The following is a 20,767-nucleotide window of genomic DNA, read 5'->3' as shown; positions in this document are numbered from 1 at the left end:
TCTATTCCAACTATTTACTGTCATTTTGTGTTTTCTCTTACTGCTATATTTGTAGGGGGGTGTGTGTGTGTGTTTCGTTTTTGTTTTTTGCCTCACCTCAAGGCATGTGGGACCTTAGTTCCTGGGAGACCTGGAATGGAACCTATACCCCTGCAGTGGAAGTGCAGGACTGCCAGGGAAGTCACTATGTGTGTTATTGAAGTAAAATTCAAATAACATAAAATTAACCATCATAAAATGTATGATTTAATCCAGTCACAGTGTTGTGTAGCCATCAGTTCAGTTTAGTCACTCAGTTGTCCAACTCTTTGAGACCCAATGGACTGCAGCACACCAGGCCTCCCTGTCCATTGCCAACTCCCAGGGTTTGCTCAAATTCATGTCTATTGAGTTAGTGATGCAATCCAACCATCTCATCCTCTGTCGTCCCCTTCTCTTCCTGCCTTCAATCTTTCCCAGCATCAGGGTCTTTTCCAGAAGACAAGTCAGCTCTTCTCATCAGGTGGCCAAAGTATTGGAGCTTCAACATCAGTTCTTCCAAAGAATATTCAGGGCCGATTTCCTTTAGGATTGAATAGTTTGATCTCCTTGCTGTCCAGGGGACTCTCAGGAGTCTTCTCCAACCCCATAGTTCAAAAGCATCAATTCTTCGGTGTTCAGCTTTCTTTGTGGTCCAACTCTCACATCCATACATGACTACTGGAGAAATAATACCTTTGACTAGATGGACCTTTGTTGGCAAAGTAATGTCTCTGCTTTTTAGTATGCTGACTAGGTTGGTCATAGCTTTTCTTCCCAGGAGCAAGCATCTTTTAATTGCATGGCTGCAGTCACCATCTGCGGTGATTTTGGAGCCCGAGAAAATAAAGTCTGTCACTGTTTCCCCATCTATTTGCCATGAAGTGATGGGACCGGATTCCATGATCTTCATTTTTTGAATGTTGAGTTTTAAGCTAGCTTTTTCACTTTCCTCTTTTACTTTCATTAAGAGGCTCTTTAGTTCCTCTTCACTTTCTGCTGTAAGGGTGGTGTAATCTGTGTATCTGAGGTTATTGATATTTTTCCCTACAGTCTTGATTCCAGCTTGTGCTTCATCCAGTCCAGCGTTTCTCATGATGTACTCTGCATATAAGTTAAATAAACAAGGTAACAGTATACAACCTTAACATACTCCTTTCCTAATTTGGAACTGGTCCATTGTTTCATGTCCAGTTCTAACTGTTGCTTCTTGACCTGCATACGGATTTCTCAGGAGGCAGGTCAGGTGGTCTGGTATTCCCATCTCTTTCAGAATTTTCCACAGTTTGTTGTGATCCACACAGTCAAAGGCTTTGGCATAGTCAATAAAGCAGAAGTAGATATTTTTCTGGAATTCTCTTGCTTTTTCTATGATCAACGGATGTTGGCCTTTTTCTCTGCCTTTTCTAAATCCATCTTGGACATCTGAAAGTTCATGGTTCACATACTGTTGAAGACTTGCTTGGAGAATTTTGAGCATTACTTTGCTAACGTGGGAGATGAGTGCAATTATACTGTAGTTTGAGCACTCTTTGACATTGCCTTTCTTTGGGATTGGAATGAAAACTGACCTTTTCCAGTCCTGTGGCCACTGCTGAGTTTTCCAAATTTGCTGGCATATTGAGTGCAGCACTTTCACAACATCATCTTTTAGGATTTGAAATAGCTCAGTTGGAATTCCATCACTCCCACTAGTTTTGTTCATAGGAATGCTTCCTAAGACCCACTTAATTTCACATTCCAGGATGTCTGGCTCTAGGTGAGTGATCACTCCATCTTGGTTATCTGGGTCATGAAGATCTTTTTTTGTATAGTTCTTCTGTGTTCTGCCCACAGTTTGAAGGACACTTACTTTAATTTCTCATTTCCCTTTCCCCAGCCCCTGGTGGCCACTAATGTGCTTTCAATTTCAGTGGATTTTCTGACTCCAGATAAATGGAATCGTAATATGAGATCTTTGGTGATGGACTTCTTTTACTTAGTGTGTTTTTAAGATTCATCATATTGTATTGTATTTCAGAATTTAATTCCTTTTTATGGCTAAATAGTCTTCCATTATACCAGATACATTGGGGGCTTCCCTGGTTGCTCAGATAGTATAGAATGTGCCTGCAATGCAGGAGAGCTGGGTTCAACCCCTGGATCAGGTAGGTCCCCTGGAGAAGGAAATGGCACCCACTCCAGTATTCTTGCCTGGAGAACTCCATAGACAGAGGAGCCTGGTGGTCTACAGTCCATGGGGTCACAAAGTGTTGGACACGACTGAGTGACTAACACACTTTGTGTATTCTTGCCACTTCTTCTTAATATCTCTGTTCCTGTTAGATCCATACCATTTCTGTCCTTTATTGTGCCCATCTTTGCATTAAATGTTGCCTTGTTATCTCTTATTTTCTTGAAGAGATCTCTAGTGTTTTCCTCTATTTCTTTGCACTGATTGCTGAGGAAGCCTTTCTTATCTCTCCTTGCTGTTCTTTTGAAATCTGTATTCAGATGGTTATATCTTTCCTTTTCTCCTTTGCCTTTCGCTTCTCTTTTCTAAGCTATTTGTAAGGCCTCTTCAGACAACCATTTTGCTTTTTTGCATTTCTTCTTTGTGGGGATGGTTTTGGTCACCGCCTCCTGTTGCTGCTGCTACTGCTAAGTCGCTTCAGTCGTGTCCAACTCTGTGCGACCCCATAGACTGCAGCCCACCAGGCTTCCCCGTCCCTGGGATTCTCCAGGCAAGAACACTGGAGTGGGTTGCCATTTCCTTCTCCAATGCATGAAAGTGAAAAGTGAAAGTGAAGTCGCTCAGTCGTGTCTGACTTGTAGCGACCCCATGGACTGCAGCCTACCAGGCTCCTCCATCGATGGATTTTCCAGGCAAGAGTACTGGAGTGGGTTGCCATTGCCTTCTCCCACTGTGTGACAAACCTCCATCCATAATTCCTGGGTGATGCTCTGATATCACTCAGGAAATTCCAAGAGATTTAGGAGCTCTGTGTCAGAAACCAGGGTCAAAGACCAAACATTAGAACATAAGATGCCCTTAGTACATTTATCTTTTAAGAAAAAACAGAAATTTTGGAGCTCTGGTCAGAAGCTAGAGATGAGAACCTATTTATATGGGCTTCCTTGGTGGCTCAGATGGTAAAGCGCCTGTCTGCAATGTGGGAGACCCGGGTTTGATCCCTGGGTTGGGAAGATCCCCTGGAGAAAGAAATGGCAGCCCACTCCAGTAGTCTTGCCTGGAAAACCCCATGGACAGAGGAGCCTGGTAGGCTACAGTCCATGGAGTCACTAAGAGTGGGACACGACTGAGTGACTTCACTTTCACTTTCACTCTGGTGGCTTAGATGGTTAAAAATCTGCCTGCAGTGCAGAAGACCCAGCTTCAGTCCCTGGCTTGGGAAGGTCCCCTGGAGAAGAGAATGGCTACCCACTCCACTATTCTTGCCTGGAGAATTCCATGGATAGAGGTTTGATCTCCTTGCAGTCCAAGGGACTTTCAGGAGTCTACTCCATGATAGCCAGCATCATCATGTTCAGTGGTGAAAGAGAAAACATTCCCCTAGGAACAGAAACAGGACAAGGTTGTCCACTTCCACCACTGTTACACAGCAATGTATTAGAAGGCCTAGCCAGCACAGTTAGTCAGAGGGACTATACTGTCATGAAGTATAGTCCCTTTGATGTACTGTTTGATTCAGTCTGCCAGTATTTTGTTGAGGATTTTTGTGTCTGTATTCTTAAGAGATTTTCATGTAGTTTTCTTACGGAAACTTTGTCTAACCTTGGTATCAAGATAATGCTGGCCTCATAGAATGTGTCAGGAAATATTCCTTTTTCTTCTGTTTTTTGGAGGAGTTTGAATAGGATTGATGTTAATTCTTAAAATGTTCAGTAAAATTCACCAGTGAAATTTGGTATCACCAGTGAAGTATGGTCCTGGTTCTTTGGAGGGTTTTGACTACCAGCCCAGTCTCTTGTTGGACTTGTTAAAGATCTGTTGAGATTTTCTGTTTCTTCTTGAGTCAGTTTTGGTTATTTGTATATTTCTGGAAATTTTTCTTTTTTGTCTAGATTATCTATTTTGTTGGCATACAATTGTTCATAGTATTCTCCTATAAGTTTTTAGTCTGTGTAAGATTGGTAGTAATGTTCTTGCTTTCATTTGACTTTAGTTATTTACATTTCCCCATCTTTTTCCTTAGTCTAGACTAGAATCCCAGGGACGGGGGAGCCTGGTGGGCTGCCGTCTATGGGGTCACACAGAATCGGACACGACTGAAGCAACTTAGCAGCAGCAGACTAGCTAAAGTTTTGTCTATTTTGTTGATCTTTTCAAAGAACCAACTTTTGGTTTTAATGATTCTGTGTCTCTGTTTGCTGTGTTGTTTATCTTGGGTTGAATTCAGTATTATTATTTCCTTCTGTCTGCTGGATTTGGGCTTAGTTTGCTCTTTTTCTGATTTCTTTCTTCTTTTTGTTCTCCTTTCTTTGAGTGCACTGGGTTTTAGTTGCAACACTCGGTTTCTTCCATCTTTAGTTGCAGCATGCAAACTCTTAGTTGTGGCCTGTAGGTTCTAGTTCCCTGACCAGGGATCAAACCTGGGCCCCCTGCATTGAGGGCACAGAGTCTTAGCCACTGGACCACAGGCAAATTCCTCTAGTTTCTTAATAGATGATTTGAGATTTTTAAAATATAGCATTTATAATTATAAATTTCTTTCTTGAGTATGGCATTCTTTATATCCCCTAATATTGGCAGGTGGTGTTTTCTTTTTCATTTGTCTTCAAGTTTTTTCTTTATTTTTTAATTGAAGGTTGATTGCTTTACAGAATTTTGTTGTTTTTTGTCAAACCTCAACATGAATCAGCCATACAAATTTTTTCTTAGTTTCCCTAATGGTATCTTTTTTGTCTTATTGGTTCTTTATGAGTCAGTTGTTTAATTTCCAAATACTTGTGATTTTCTAATTTCTCTTCTATTACTACTTTCTAGCCTTATTTCCATTTTAGTCAGAGAGGATACTTGATAAAATTCGATCCTTTTCATTTATTGAGAGTTGGTTTGGCCTAAAATTTGGTCTGTTGTGAAGAATGTTCTATGTGCAATGTAAAGTAATGTGCATTCTGCTGTTGTTGAGGGGGAGAAAAGATATTCTAAATCTTTTAAATGCCTTCTCCAGTGTTACTGAGGAAGTCAGTTTTGCCCTGCCCTTGAGGGTTAAAAAAATGGTCAGCCTCTCTGGCTGGCTTCTCAGTGAATTTTTAGGTAGATCATAGCATACAACCCTAAATTTTTGGAGGACAATATCCCTGTTCCCCACATGGCACCAGCAAGCTAGCCAGGAACATGGGCGACTGTCCCCATAGCTGCCTTTTACAGAGATGGGAGATGATGAATGGTAATAGCTAGCCACTCTGCAAAATGCCAGAATTCACCAAAAGTTAGCGACCTCTTTCTTCATTAGATGCTCACTTGGATTTTACAGGCATCTGGTTAGACTCCATAATTCCAAAATGGTTTGTTCAGATTGTTTGCCAGCCCAGTAGTTATTTGGGTAGAGGGACCATTCCTGGATCTTCTTACTCCACCATCTTGCATGATGCCCCTCACGCCTATGTATTTATTTTAAATAGTTGTAATCTTTTGAAATTAATAGTTTTATAATCTGCCTCATGAATAGCATGTTTAATGTTGTTGTATGTTTACCTAACTTTTTGATGTTACAAATAATATAGCAGTCTATTTTGGGAAAAAAAATGTGGACAGAGTTGTAGATTCTGAGTAAGAAATTACATTTAATAAATCATGTTATATTTTGACCTTAAGTACCTTTTCACCATCACTTGCCCAATAACTTCCAAACTGACCTTGTGCTTCCTTTTTCATTTTATCTTCCAAGTCACAGAAGGAAAAATACTGGAGAATGGTGGTTGCTAGGGGTAGGGGAAAAAGATGCATTGTGGTTCAATGGGCAAAAAGTTTTTAAGCAAGGTGATAAAGTTGTAGAGCTCTGCTGTAATTTTGTTTGTAATTAACAATACTGTGATGTACATTTAAAATTTTGTTAAGAGGGTAGATCTCATGTGGTGTATTCTTACCACAGTGAATCTGATGGGCTAGAGTCCATGGGGTTGCAAAAGAGTTGGACATGACTTAGCAACTAAACAACAATGCGATTAAGAAAAATCGGGAATTCTCTGGTAGTCCAGTGGTTAGGACCTGGCGCTTTCAATGCTGAGGCCTGGGTCCAATCACTGCTTAGAGAACTAAGATGCTGCAAGCCCGGTGATGCGACCAAAAAGAAAAAGAATTGAATTAATAGATAACATTAACAAAATTGCTGGTGAAGTATACCTAACAATGGAGTTGTCTGCCAGTTTGAAAGGGAAAAAAAGTAAGGTAGCACGATGGAAGAAAGTATAACAGAGAGCTGAGTCTGCTACTTGGAGGCAAGGAAAGAGTGCCTCAGGATCAGGAAGAACCACACAGAAAGGACTGGTTACTGAGCCAGGAGGAAACTTGGGGTGAGTGGGAATCATATACTGTTCCTATGTGGTTTTCTATGTTTAGCCACTGCTCCCTAAAATACAATAAATAAAACAAAATAAAATAGCACGTTATAATAAATTAGGAATGAAACAATGTGATTTCTGACTGTACTGACGTAATTCCCTTATTAGCCAGTTGCACATGAGCTAATTCATGTATTAAAATTATTTGTAGCAGAATACTACTGGTAATTTTCTACTTTTTCTGTTCTTGTCCTGCTTTCTCTTTCTGCTCTTAGCATCCAGGTTTCAGCCTTCACTACCTCTCATTTGTTCTGTTATCTTCCAGACATGTATACCCTTCTGATTGCTGTTCTAATTAAGTTATTCTTTATAATACTACAAGAACTGTCTTGAAAACATTAAATCTGATCAGATAGTCTCTATCATTAGAACCTGTTTCTCAAACTCTTAGTGTGTGCAAATCATTCTTCATGGTGTCTGTTGCCATAATTTTTTGCTTTGACTCTCCTGCTGTATGATAGAGATTGTCTTCATACCGTATTTTGGAAAGTATGCTTTTAATTTTCAGCTCTATTGTGGGTTATCTTTAGGAGTGCAGATAACAAATTTTTAAGCCAATGTATGTGAATTTATCAACTTCCCCCAATCTTTTATTAGGTAACTCCTTACTGTAAAAGTTGAGAGTATTCATTTATGAATTTCCTTTCATGTTTCCTTTGCTTCTTATTTTCATCTCCCAATTTTTGTGAGAATAGAGTGTGAAATAGATACCATCTTAACAGCCCATGGACGAAGAAGCCTGGTCGGCTACAGTCCATCAGGGTGGCAAAGAGTCAGACAGGACTGAGCAACATCACTTAACTTTTCTAACACTTTGTAACTTTGTAATGTTTTTCAGAACTATTAAATTTACATTCTATCCTAGCACCTTCAGTGGTAAAGAATCCGCCTGCCAATGCAGGAGTCATGGGTTCTATCCCTGAGTGGGGAATGGAGTAGGAAATGGCAACCACTCCGATATTCTTTCTTGGAAAATTATATGGACAAAGGAACCTGGCAGGCATGGGGTCGCAAAGCGTTGGACATGACCGAGTGACTGAACGTGCATGCACACTAGCACCTTGGTAAATTGTCACATACATTAATATGTTTAAATGATTTTATTGTCCATCTCTTTATTTTTTAATGCCATTGTCTCTGTGAGTTCTTTATTTTGATGTAGCAAAGGATAAGTCTGTATGGCTTATAGTGCACTAAAGTTCTTTTTTTTTTTTTTTTCTGGAAATACAGTGAAACCTTCTCATCATATTTAGGTCCTTATGTCAGGAAATTTGTTATCTTTAGTTGCATTTTGTCTTACTTGTTCTGTTGTCTTTCTCATAGACTGTTCTTGTTAGGTTTATTCTGCAGCTATATTTGTCTTACCTCTTTTTTCTTTCTTTAACTCTATGTGTTTTCAGTATGTGAGTTTTATTTTTCTTAAGAATATAAAGCAGTTCTTTCTGAAATTTTCTTGTTTCATCTTTCTTTTGGATATATGGATATCATTTGAATGGTTTTGTTAAGCCTTGGATAGCCTAATAGAGCTTCTCTTTGGTTTTATAGATGGAAGACCTTTAACCCCACCCCACCTGCCCACAGCTTCAGGATGAGCTGATTTGTTACCTTGGAGGTCTGGGACTTTATAAAACTTTGTATGGTGGTAATAGTGCTGGTGCTGAGTTTAGGAGTGAGATTGATCCGCTTGTAATTTTCCTAGCTTTCTTTTTGGTTAAAGGACAAAACGTAAAACCATGTCTGTTACTTCTGCCCTGATACAGTATTGTTTGGCCACCAGAGAGGGAGGGGAGCTTCAGCTCTGACATTCTACATCTTTTCCTTTATCACATCTGTGTCCCCATCCATCAAGTTGGAGTATGCCTGGGAAAATTTCTCAGCATGCTATATATGGATACTGGATTTGGCCTTCCAGAGTGGACTAACTCAAAAAATATCTGCATGATACTTTTTAATAAAGTTTTATGGCATAGGTTTGAGGTATTTTCTTGGTTTAGGGGTATTTTAACTTTTTAATTTTCTTTAGTTATAGGGCAGAATAGTCATTTGCAAACCTACAGATGCCATCATCTTTTCCTGAAAGTCTCATGAGTACCTCAAAAAATTTTTAGGATTAAAAAAAGGCATTTAAGCTGAAATATGTATCTTCAGTCTAGCTATGGATAAGTTCTGCAGAGAAATATAAAACTTTGCACAGTGTTAAGGGATTTGCTTCCTCTAGGATACTCTTTAAATGAATAATATCTGATATGGCAAACTTTCTTATTTGGAGCTTCTGTGGGGATGTCAACATTTTCAGAAGTCTCCTCAGATAGTGAACCTGAAACTGTAGTATTGATAAGAAACTTTTGAGGAATTGATTTAAAATATAGATATAGATTTCTGTATCCTCTTCACAGAAAATCTGAGTCAGTGGATTCCAGAATCTTTTTTTTTAGCTAGTTTACCCTGCAACAGCTGGTCACAGTTCAACTTTGAATAATGCCACCCTGAGTGTTAGAATAGTCAGATTTAATTACGAGGTAGATATTTTAGGTAACTAGGGCATTTCAGGCTGTCCCATGGAGCCGAGTAGCTGACAGAGGCTTTACTTGGTTTCTAGAGGACGTACTACTAACCAAGGAAGATATTCTTTTCATTGTCTTGTCTTAAACCTGAAGCTCAGTTTCCCAGACTTTGGGATTTTTGTAGATTGGGAAAATCTTCACTCAGTGAAGATTCACTATACACACACACACACACACACACACACACACACACAACACACAAGTTGCTAGTTTTTTTATTTTGCTGAATGGGGACATTAAAAATAAATCAACAATGAAAGGGCTTTTTTTAGCACCTCTTACCACAACCACCAAAGATATAAGTAAGTGACAATGTAGAAAGAACACAATACTTTCTAATACAATATTCATAATACTGATAGTCTTTTAAATTGAATACATGTAACTCTATGCAAAACCCACTTTCTTTTCCACTTTTAAAAAGAATTTACTTTAGCAACAAATTAATGAATACTTTCTCATGGAAGGCGTTTAAGGACTGCTCCTTAGTACTGGAAACAGTGCACTGTAAGAGGCGCTACCTGAATACAGTGAGTAGACACCTATCTCATATCCTCTGTTTTCTTACCAGTTCGCTCCTTTGGTACAGAAGACAGACCAACAGATCGTCCAATACCACCTCGAGATGAAGTCTTTGAATACATAATATTCCGTGGGAGTGATATTAAAGACCTTACTGTTTGTGAGCCGCCAAAACCACAATGTTCTTTGCCTCAGGACCCAGCTATTGTTCAGGTAACATTGTAAATCTGTCTTGGAGTACAAATAAATTTCATACACATAACTAGCCTTGGATTTTACCTCCTTGTTTTAGTCTTTTAAATTTTCTCTATTGAACATTCATGTAGCTTATTACCATTTTCTAGTTACCTAGATACCCAGAATACCTGGGTAATGTTCTCATCCAGGTTTCTCTCTTTAGATGATAAATCGGAACTAAATAGAGTAAGAAATAGCTGAGGGATTTTTCTTTTTTTTTCTTTTTCTTGGGCTGGGCCACACAGCATGTGGAATCTTAGTTCCCATGTGGAAGCCTGGAATCTTTACCGCTGGATCACCAGAGAAACCCAGGAATTAATTTTTATCATAAGAATTCTCTGATTGCAGCAACAAAGTAGCTAATGTTTATTGAGTTCTGAGTTTATGAGAAGCACTGTTAAAAGCACTGCACATATAATAAAGCAAACCTCACAACACTCTCTGAGCTTGGTACTATAGTTATTCTCTTTTTTATAAGTGAGGAAATTGAATTAGAGTCATAATTTGAACAGACCCAGGCATTCTGGCTCCAGAATCCAGGATCCATTCCACTATATTATTCACATATATTCTATTATTATATATTATATTATTCATACGTGGTTCATTTTACAAACCAGGGTGATAGTGGCTACTCTTAGGTATGTTACTAGGTTTAATGAGAAAAATGCTGAATCACGTTATATGGTTGTATAGTGTACATGGAGTGTTATCTAGTCAGCACAAACACAAAAGGATTTTAACATATACAGATATATTATTTGATTCTGTAATAAAGTATTAAAAAGAAGATCCTAAGGCTTCTCATTAAGAGAAATTTCAAAATTTGTGTATTTTATTAAAAACAGAAACATGTGATGTCTAATAGATTGCAAATTATGAGTTAAAGAGGATGTTCATTATAGTACCCGTTTATATGTTAATTGGAAATACATAGAAACTCTGGATTTCTACTATAGCAGCAGCACAGGAGACAGGTTAACATAAGAGTATTTTTAGTTGTGTGCATAACTGATTGAAAGCTTTGTTGCCCCCATGTGACTTTCCTTCTGAATCCATTTTCTTTCCAACTTTTTTTCTATCAGAAGCCTTTGGTAATTTGCACTAAATTATGCTTGTTGGCTTTTTTAACTTACTCTTTTATGCTGAGAGTGATAAAAATCTTAGTTTTTCACAAAACTGATTGTTAAAAACACACAAAATGTATATGCATTATCTTGCAGAGAATGTACTTTCCAGCTTTTAAAAGGAAATACCTAATGAACGCTCCTAAAGAAAATATTAAGTGCTGTGTAAAATTAAAATGGGAGGGGGGGAGAGAAAAAGTACCTTTTAACATTTATTTACTGTTTTTTCTGAATACAAGATAAGCTTTTTATTAAGAAATGGCTGGGACTTCCATGATGGTCCAGTGGCTGAGACTTCACACTCCCAGGTCAGGGGGCTTGAGTTCGATCCCTGGTCAGGGATCTAGATCCTACAAACTGCAATGAAGATCCTACATGCCACAACTGAAGATCCCTGAGAAAATGCAAACTTCTTTAATGCAGGGAGAAAAGGCATGTTCTCATGTAAATAGTTGCCTGCACTGAACAAGGAATCTTCTCCAGGCGCTGTTCCAACTCAGGGATCAAGTCTGGGTCTCCTGCGTTGCAGGCCGGTTCTTTACTGTCTGAGCCACCAGGGAAGCCCCAGCATAATAATAACTATATTTAAAGTATAAATAGTAAATGATTTTGTATGGGATAGTCTCTTTCCTGTAAATGTAATAGTATACCTCTAACGATTGAAAAGAAGAGTAAAATCAAAAGTGAAATATCTTACAAGACTGAAACTTAGTACTGTTGATATAACCAAATTTGATTTTTCTCATATTCTTTCTTTAAACAAAGTTCATTTACTTACTCAGGTAACTTTTCTTTGGTTCTTTCCTAAATCTGCTCTAAAATGAAACCTAAAAGAGGAGTTCATTGTAGAAAAAAGTATTTATAAATCACATTAAGTATAATTGACAAATAAAATCAAATATTGTAGTCAGATTATTCAACTGTTATAACATTAAGTGCATGTTGCAAGTTGTTATAATTGCTTCTGTGTCTAGTAATTGTAATTTAATAGTTTTCTTTACACTGTAAATATGCAAATTTATTTCCATTATGCACATATTGTTTAGAGCCTGATAAATTAACCCATAATCTTTTCTTCAGTCTTCACTAGGTTCATCTACTTCTTCATTCCAGTCAGTGGGCTCCTATGGACCTTTTGGCAGGATGCCAACGTACAGTCAGTTCAGTCCAAGTTCATTAGTTGGACAGCAGTTTGGGGCTGTTGGTGTTGGTATGTTGTGCTTTTTTCCTTTCTTTCTTTTTTGTAATTTTCCTGTCTTTATCATAAAGATGTATAAAACCTTCCACAAGTTTTCAGACATTGTTTGATCTTCCTTTTATAACCTGTTATTTTGAAGACTTTGGTCCTTAATGATTAGTGGTTCTATAAAGGCCATCTCTTAGAATAGTAACTTTTAAAAATCTAGGTATATCCAATTACCAAATTTTATTGAATATTATTTTAAATTTACACAAGATATAGCCATTTATTTTTAAAAAAAAATTTTTTTTTAGCCATTTAAAATAAACATTTTTTTCCAATAGGATGGGTTTTCAAAAAGGGAAATGGAGATAATCCTGTTGTTAAGGAATAGTAAACAACACTACGGGCTTCCCTGGTGTCTTAGTCATAAAAGAGTCTGCCTGCAATGCAGGAGACATGGGTTCAATCCCTGGACTGGGAAGATCCCCTGGAGAAGGGAATGGCTATCCACTCCAGTATTCTTGCCTAGAGGAATTTCATGGACAGAAGAGCCTGGCGTGCTACAGTCCTTTGCATAGGGTTGAACAGAACTGAGCAACTAATATACACAACACTATAGAAAATATAGACAGGCTAGGCTAGTAACAGTCCTACTTGTGACTAGAAGACAAAGGCTCTCATGTACAACTAGATATAATGAGATGAACTTTTTTGTGTTTTTGTAGCTGTGCATTTTACCTTTTAAGTATACCTTTATTGATTTCATTGAAATAATCACTTATCAGTTTATTTCACTGAATCACAAATCCAGTTTTCAAGTTTATCTTGAAACTCATTAGTATATTAGTAGATTTTATTAATTAAGTAAACTTCTACACTGATATTTTACACTCTTAAAAGAAGAAATACAACTCTTAGAAAACGTGACTTAGGGTTTATAATTGGTAGTGGTATTGGTGGTGTTCATTTTGAAACTACTTTTTGTATGTATAATAGGATAAGGCATATGAATAATATATTGATGTTGATAAATGGTATTTTTACCTTGGAGAAGGGAGATACACATATTGAATGGGGAAAGGTAAAGAACAGTGTTGTGGTAGTGAATGTGAATTGGAGGTATAGGTGTGAACTCATTTTTTTAAAACTGAGTTTTAAAAAACTTTTTTTTTTTAAAAAGTTTTAAAAATGATTATTTCCTGATTCTGTTCATAGAAAAGGCCTAGAAGCAATGATACCCAGTAGCAAAGGACATGTGTAGACCCAGTTCTTGCTTTCTAAATACTTTTCCCCACTAAACGGAATCTAGGCCCCTTTTAAAAAGAAGAAAAAGGAAACTCTTTTTTTAGTAAAATAGCACTAGCTAAGAAATACAAGGAATGGTGGACATAGAAAATCACCATTGTTAATCTCTAGTGAAATAATTAGCAGGGATTAGCAGTGGATGCTAAAATCATTGGGTGAATGAGGTTGAAACAGGATATTAAAATAATCTTAAAGTATCATCACACAGTTTACTTGTTAATTACAAAGGGAGAAGATGTACCTTTATAATGGAGAAATCTGATGGTCAGTCACCATCTTAATTAATTTGTCAAGTTTGGTATTGCCATAATTATTGATTATATGTCTTCTGGTGTGATGATACATGGGAGAGGTGTAAACACCTTTACTTCTGGGCATTCTTGCTAAAACTGCAGACTCTAACCTTGAAGAAACTGACATACATTTTCAGAAGGTCAGGTTTTTCAAAGGATTCAGTGTTGTGAAGAAGAGAGGGAGCAGGGCTGTTTTAGACTTGGGAAGACTGAAGAAACATAGCATCCAAATGTAATATATGGTCAGATCCCAAGTTTCAGGAAAAGCTGATAATAAAGAATGTTTTAGGGACTAGTGAGGAACTTTGAGTGAGGACTAAATGTAGGATGATGTTCCTTTTCTTAGATGGTAATGGTATTGTGGTTAACCATATAGGAGAATATGTTTTAGGGAGATGACTTTAGTACTGAAGGGTGAAGAGTCAGATTGATTATGGCATATGTAGGTGAAAAGAGAAGTCTGTATATCGCAATATGAAAAAATGAAAAAAATGGGATAGGCGTGGTGAGAAGGTAGTAGTTGGTGAGCTAGGTGAGGAATATATTGATATTCAGTGTACTCCCTTTTTTTGACACAAGTTTGACATTTTTCAAGTTTATATATTTTTGTTGGGGGTGGTAGTTCTTTCATCTCTAATCAGAATTTAAATATTTAATTACTTCTTGGATAGGTGGAATAACTTTGGTCCATGTACCTCCTAATCCTACTCAAGGAAAGATCAATGTTAACTTATCCATGTTAAATCAAGGTATACCCTATGTTATTAGAATCCTATTCTGAGGATTCAAAATAAGGGACAGTTGCAAATTATTTTATCCTTTTGAGATTCCTTTCACTAAGTTGAATAGTTAGCTAACGTCTGTATTGTTGTACTTGCCTTCTACATTACTGTGAAGTTGCATGACAGTATTTATAAAAGTATTTGAAACAGGGTCTAACACAAAATGTCTGCATAGTAAATGCTGCTTTTGCTATTCCTCACATCCTGCTCCTCTGATCAGAGTATTTTGTGGTGGTGAAATACATTAATATATTCCTTATAAATACTTTTATCTAATTGTTCTTTGAATGTCAAAACATAGGTTTTACTTGTGTTTTCCATATGAGTAGACTAGCTTTTGCAGTAGCAAATTATTTTTGATTGTTTGATTTCCATACTGGTAGAATAATTTGTGGAGTGGCTAATTAAAGAACTATATATAGTATTTAGAAATAGTTAAATGAGGAGGAGGAAAACTGTAGCATTGATTAAGGTGGCAGATGTTCTTTAGAAACAGAATTAACTCAGATACAGTTTCTGTTGATACAAATTAAGCCAGATTTTAATCTAAGCCTCTTGTTTTCATTTTCTGTGCCTAGTATTCTGATGTAAAGAGAACGTTTAAATAAATTGGGATTACTCTACTGCTGTTTGGGGGAATTTTTTCCATTTTAATTTTCATATATTATCATCTTTTTATAGTTTTATTTGCAGTTTATATCATGAAGGATTAGTATCTGTAATATCTAAAGAGCTTCTGAAAATAAAGATCTACAACCCAACAGAAAAATAGATAAAGATTAGGAACTAACTTTGCCTTTTTCAGAAAAAAATACAGATGGCCCTTAAACATGGAAAGATGCTTAAATCTTGCTTATGGTGAGATAATTAAATCAGCACCACAACACCATTTCTCATTATCAATTTGACAGAAACCCAGAAGTTTGAATATATTCTGTTTTGTCATGATTATGAGGAAACAGATACTCTCATACTTTGAAAGAAATGATGCAGTGCGTAGAATTACAACGTTATTTTTTTAAGCTGACACTCAGATTGTTCTTATGTGCAAAGATTAGGTCACTACTGCCTTTAATTCATAGGCCTTTAGGAAAAATTAATTATCTCAATAAACTGAAGCAGCAAACAGCCATGGTGTGCTTTCTCTCATACTACTCTTGTGCGCAAGAGGAGGTATATTGCCTGAACAGTCAGGCAAATGAATACATTTTAGCTGCTTAAATAATCAAATCATACTGGACAGTGATTCTCTTAGGTCTCTAGTGTTTTGTACAGATTAATTTTTAATCACTGAGTTTAATGAACACTTAACTTGCTTATGAACTTTATAAAGTTAGTATAAACCAGGAGAGTGTTTCCTGCATTAAGAATGACAGACTAAGGATTATTAAAGATCTACTTTGGAATTCCCTGGCAGTCCAGTAGTTAGGACTTTGTGTTTCCACTGCAGGGGACCCATGGTTGGGGTAAACTAAGATCCCACATGACATGTGATGTGGCCAAAAATAAATAAAAGACCTACTTCAGTAATGTGTAAAGGAATTGAACATTCCGGTTAAAAGGCAGAGATCATCAAACTGAATTTTTAAAAAAAGACCCTGTTAGGTTCTAATGAGGCAGATGAAACTGGAGCCTATTATACAGAGCAAAGTAAGTCAGAAAGAAAAACACCAATAGAGTATATTAATGCATATATATGGAATTTAGAAAGATAGTAACGATGACCCTGTATGCAAGACAGCGAAAGAGACACAGATGTAAAGAACAGAGTTTTGGACTCTGGGAGAAGGCAAGGGTGGGATGATTTGAGAGAATAGGATTGAAATATGTATATTATCATATGTGAAATAGATCGCCAGTCAGGTTCAATGCATGAAACAGGGTGCTCAGGGCTAGTGCACTGGGATGACCCTGAGGGATGGGATGGGGAGGGAGGGTCAGGATAGGGAATACATGTACACCCATAGCTGATTCATGTGAATGTATGGCAAAAACCACCACAATATTGTAAAGTAATTAGCCTCCAATTAAAATAAATTTTTTAAAAAGACCCTGTTATATGATAAGAAAAGTATGTTAGAAAAATTAACGTCAGACAGAACTGCTTAAAGATCAGAAGTACTGCCAAAGATACAGAAGGATTCTTTATAACAGTACAGTGGGCAGTTCATCAGAAAGCTGTAACAATCCTAAATGTGTATGTGACTTTTATAAAATAATACACCAACACCAACAATTGCAGAATATAGATTCTTTTCATGGAGAAGGCAATGGCAACCCACTCTAGTATTCTTGCCTAGATAATCCCATGGACAGAGGAGCCTGGTGGGCTGCCGTCCATGGAGTCACACAGAGTTGGACGTGACTGAAGCGACTTAGCATGCATGCATGCGTTAGAGAAGGAAATGGCAACCCACTCCAGTATTCTTGCCTGGAGAATCCCAGGGACAGAGGAGCCTGGTGGGCTGCTGTCTATGGGATCGCAGATTTGGACATGACTGAAGTGACTTAGCAGCAGCAGCAGATTCTTTTTAAGTAAGTGTGGATCAATCATTGGGATAGGTCAAATCTTGGTCTATAAAAGAAGTTACATTAAATTCAGAAAGCTTGAAATCACGGTATTTTCTCAAACCACAAAGAAGTTAAGTTTGGAGTTAATAATAAAGATAACTTGAAAAAATAGACAAGTAATTAGAAGTTGAACAAACATAAAATCATTAATGAATTAAAGAAGAAATCACAGGAGAAATTAGAAGATATTTTAAAATATAATGATCATAAACCACAACATATCAAAATTTTTGAGTGGAGCTTAAGCATTGCTTAGCTCATACCTTAAACACATATATAAGAAAACAAAAATATTTTAAAATCAGTGCTCTAAGCTACCAGTTTATTGAGAAGGGTAAAACAAAAAAAGGAAAGAAAATTAGCCCAAAAGTACTAGAAAGAAGAAAAAAGTTAAAACAGGAAATAGAAACTAATAAAAAAAAAGTATGTATATATATAATATCAATAAAGCCAGAAATTGGCTTTTAAAGAAATTTCATAAAATTAATAATCTTCTAACAAAACTAAACAAGGGGGAGAAACTCAAATACTGATATCAAGAATGAAAGAGTAGACATCACTGTAGATCCTAAAAGGATAATGTGAAGATACTGTGAACAACTTTATGTCAACAAACTTGTCATTTTAGATGAAATTACCAAATTTCTTGAAACTACAGGTTTCCTAAACCAATACAAGAGAAAGTATAATCTCACTAGCACTCTGTTAAAGAAGTTGAAACTGTAATTTAAAATAAAGAAAATTCTAGACTGTTTGCTTTACTGGTAAATTCTACCATTTAGGGAAGAAATAATTTTACCAATCTTTCAAACTCTTTGAGAGAGTAAAGGAGAAGAACACTTCCTAACCAGGTAATGAAGGCAAGATAAGATACCAAAATGTAAGTGAAATTACAAGAAAATAAAATTACAGCTAATTTCCATGAACATACATATAAAAATCCTCAACGTAGTCTTATCAGTGGAAGTCAGCAATTCATAAGAAGGTTAGTACATAATGACAAAGTTTATCTCAGGAATGCAAAGATGTTATAACATTTGAAAATCATTGGTAATTTACCACATTAACAAAATGAAGCAGAAAAGCTGCAGTCCCAAAAGATATAGAGGAAGTGTTCAATAAAATTTGATACTCATTTATCAACAACTAAGGAATAGGAGGGAATTTCCTCATTTGATCAGTGAAATGAAAAGCTTGCATACATAATAGTGGGATAATGAAAAGCTTGCATACATAATGTGGGATAATGAAGGCTGTTCCCTTAAGGTAAGGAATAAAGTGAAAGCAGAATTGTATCTTATTTCATGTAGTGTTCTTCTAGAGGTCCTAGTCAGTCCAACAAGGCAAGAAAAAATAAAAGATTCAGAGATTGGAAAGGCAGAACTAAAAATGTCATTATCAGAAGGTGACATGATTCTGTGTATAGAAAATGCAAAGAAATATTAAAACCACTAGAATGAATAAGTGAATTTAACATGGTAAGGGACACATGGTAAGCACACAAAAATCAACCCGATTTTTATATTCGAAATAGGCAGGTTGACAAACTATGGCCTGTGGACCAAATCTTGCCAGCCTCCGGTTTTATTAGAATACAGCCATACCCATTTATTTGCATGTTGTGGCTACTTTTACACTACAGGTGCAGAGTTGTATAGTTGTAATAGATCATGTGGCCTGAAAAGCCTAGAATATTTTATTTACCATTTGACAAATTATAAAATTTGCTGATCTAGAACAGATTATTGGTAAATGAAATACAAAATCCAATGCAGCTTATAATAGCATCAGTAACATCAGATACCCAGGAATGAATATAAAAAAAGATATTTAAAAGCCTCTGTACTAGTGGTTCTCAGTAGAGGGAAGTTTGTTTCATCCCCCTCCCTCAGGGGACATGTGATAATGTTGGATGACATTTTTGTCTGTCACAACTTGGGTGCTACTACTATCCAGTGGACAGAGGCCAGGGTTGCTGCTTAACATCCTATCATGCATGGGACAGCCCTCAAAACAAAGGATTGTCTGGCGCACCGTGTCAGTAGTGCTGATGCTTGGAAAACTGCTGTTCAATGAAAATGACAAAACGTTGCTGAGAGAGATTACAAATCTACATAAATCCATGCTTAGGGGTTAAAAGATTCAGTATTTTTATGGTGACACTTTTCCTCCAAATTACAAATTTACAGGTTGAACCTAATCTTAGTAAAAATCCCATCACACTTTAAAAAATAGAAATTAACACATTGATCCTAATATTTGTATGAAAATACAAACTATAATAACCAATATACTCTGGAAGAAAGAGGAAGTTTGAAGTATATGCTGTTTCAAGATTCAAGACAGGGAATGATCAGTACAACAATGGACAAACACAGGTAGAGAATAGAGGGTTTAGAAATAGACCTATTTAAGTGCTGACTTAAGACAAAGATGCCAGTGCAGTTCAGTGGAAAGGAGGAAATCTTTCCAACAGATAATGTTGCAGCAGCTGGGTATCTATTTGGAAAAAATTAACATTGATCCCTCCCTAACCCTATGCATAAAAGGTAATTTGAGATAAATCAGTAGCAGAATTGGCATGAAGGAGGTGGGTGTTGTATGACCAAGAACTCAGAAAAGAGATGGAGAATATAGAAGAGTTTTCTAACCAGAGGGCAAGGAGTAGGAGGTTGAGTCAGGTGAGAAAACAGAGCAGGGTGGAGGTTGCCTACGCATCATCAGAGTAGTCTATATCTTGGTCATTACCTAGAAATGCTAGGGATGAGGGACTCAGCATTCTACAGAACTATTGAGAACACTAGTCTCAACATTTCTGGGCGTGTTGTGGGAGATTATGTTAGGCCTCTCCTTAGCTGACTGAGGCCACAGCCTGAATGGATTACAACTCTTAAGGAATCCCATTCATTCTGTGATAAGTTCTGCTGCCCCATTAATTAGGGGGAAGTCAGAGGCAAGGCTTAAAGAATATGTGAAGGTAAGTAATGGTTGAAGGAACTAGAGTTGCTTAGCTTGAAAATAAGATGTGAGGGACATGTCCATAATGTTCAAGTAATTTAAAAGCAGGTAATTAAACTTCTGTTGTGGAGTAGACATGAAAATAATGAGGGGAGGGGTAGGCAGATTGGCGGGGGGCGGAGGCGATTGCTTATAAACTAAAGCAGATAGAGGTGGGTAAGGAAGACTGTTGAAAACCTATGTAGATTAAATATTAAGAGATCACAGCATGTGGAAAGTGATTGATTCATAAATTCTGAAGAAATGTAGAGAAGATTGACATAACCTAATATAGCAAAGAATTGAGTCCTTTTGAGGGATTTTTTTCTTCTTCATATTATCTGAGCTTTTTGTGGTTGCTTTAGGCAGAACATAGCCCCACAATACTGTCCTGAGGAGAAGCATTAAAATGGACTGGAGTACATTGTCCATTGGAAATGCTGGAAAAGCTCTTTGTAGACCTGTCTGCTGATTTGGCTATTTATACAGATATTTGGTTTTAAAATAATTGAACCTTCATGTTAGTGTTGAATATACCATTTCTGCTACTTCTCTATCTGATGTGCATTCTGCTGTCCTACCTGTATAACTGCTCAGGACA

The 20,767-nt window shown here is 36.8% G+C and overlaps 1 protein-coding gene across 6 annotated transcripts in view; it reads left to right on the top strand.

Moving 5' to 3' along the window:
* Positions 1 to 20,767, top strand: part of LSM14A (LSM14A, mRNA processing body assembly factor) — a 58,019-nt gene that overhangs the window by 14,801 nt on the left and 22,451 nt on the right. For all 6 annotated transcript variants that reach the window (XR_003506530.1, XM_027515975.1, XM_027515974.1 and 3 more), the window contains exons 2-3: positions 9,721 to 9,884; positions 12,116 to 12,245. Coding sequence is in view for 5 of the 6 variants with exons in the window: in XM_027515975.1 (XP_027371776.1) it covers positions 9,721 to 9,884; positions 12,116 to 12,245 (294 nt within the window). In the remaining variant the exon portion in view is untranslated. The remainder of the gene's footprint in view (positions 1 to 9,720; positions 9,885 to 12,115; positions 12,246 to 20,767) is intronic.

The sequence above is a fragment of the Bos indicus x Bos taurus genome, chromosome 18 (genome assembly GCF_003369695.1).
Source record: "Bos indicus x Bos taurus breed Angus x Brahman F1 hybrid chromosome 18, Bos_hybrid_MaternalHap_v2.0, whole genome shotgun sequence".
In the NCBI taxonomy this organism is placed as follows: Eukaryota; Metazoa; Chordata; class Mammalia; order Artiodactyla; family Bovidae; genus Bos; species Bos indicus x Bos taurus.
Note: the sequence above shows the minus strand (reverse complement) of the source record. Positions and strands in the feature narration are given on the sequence as shown.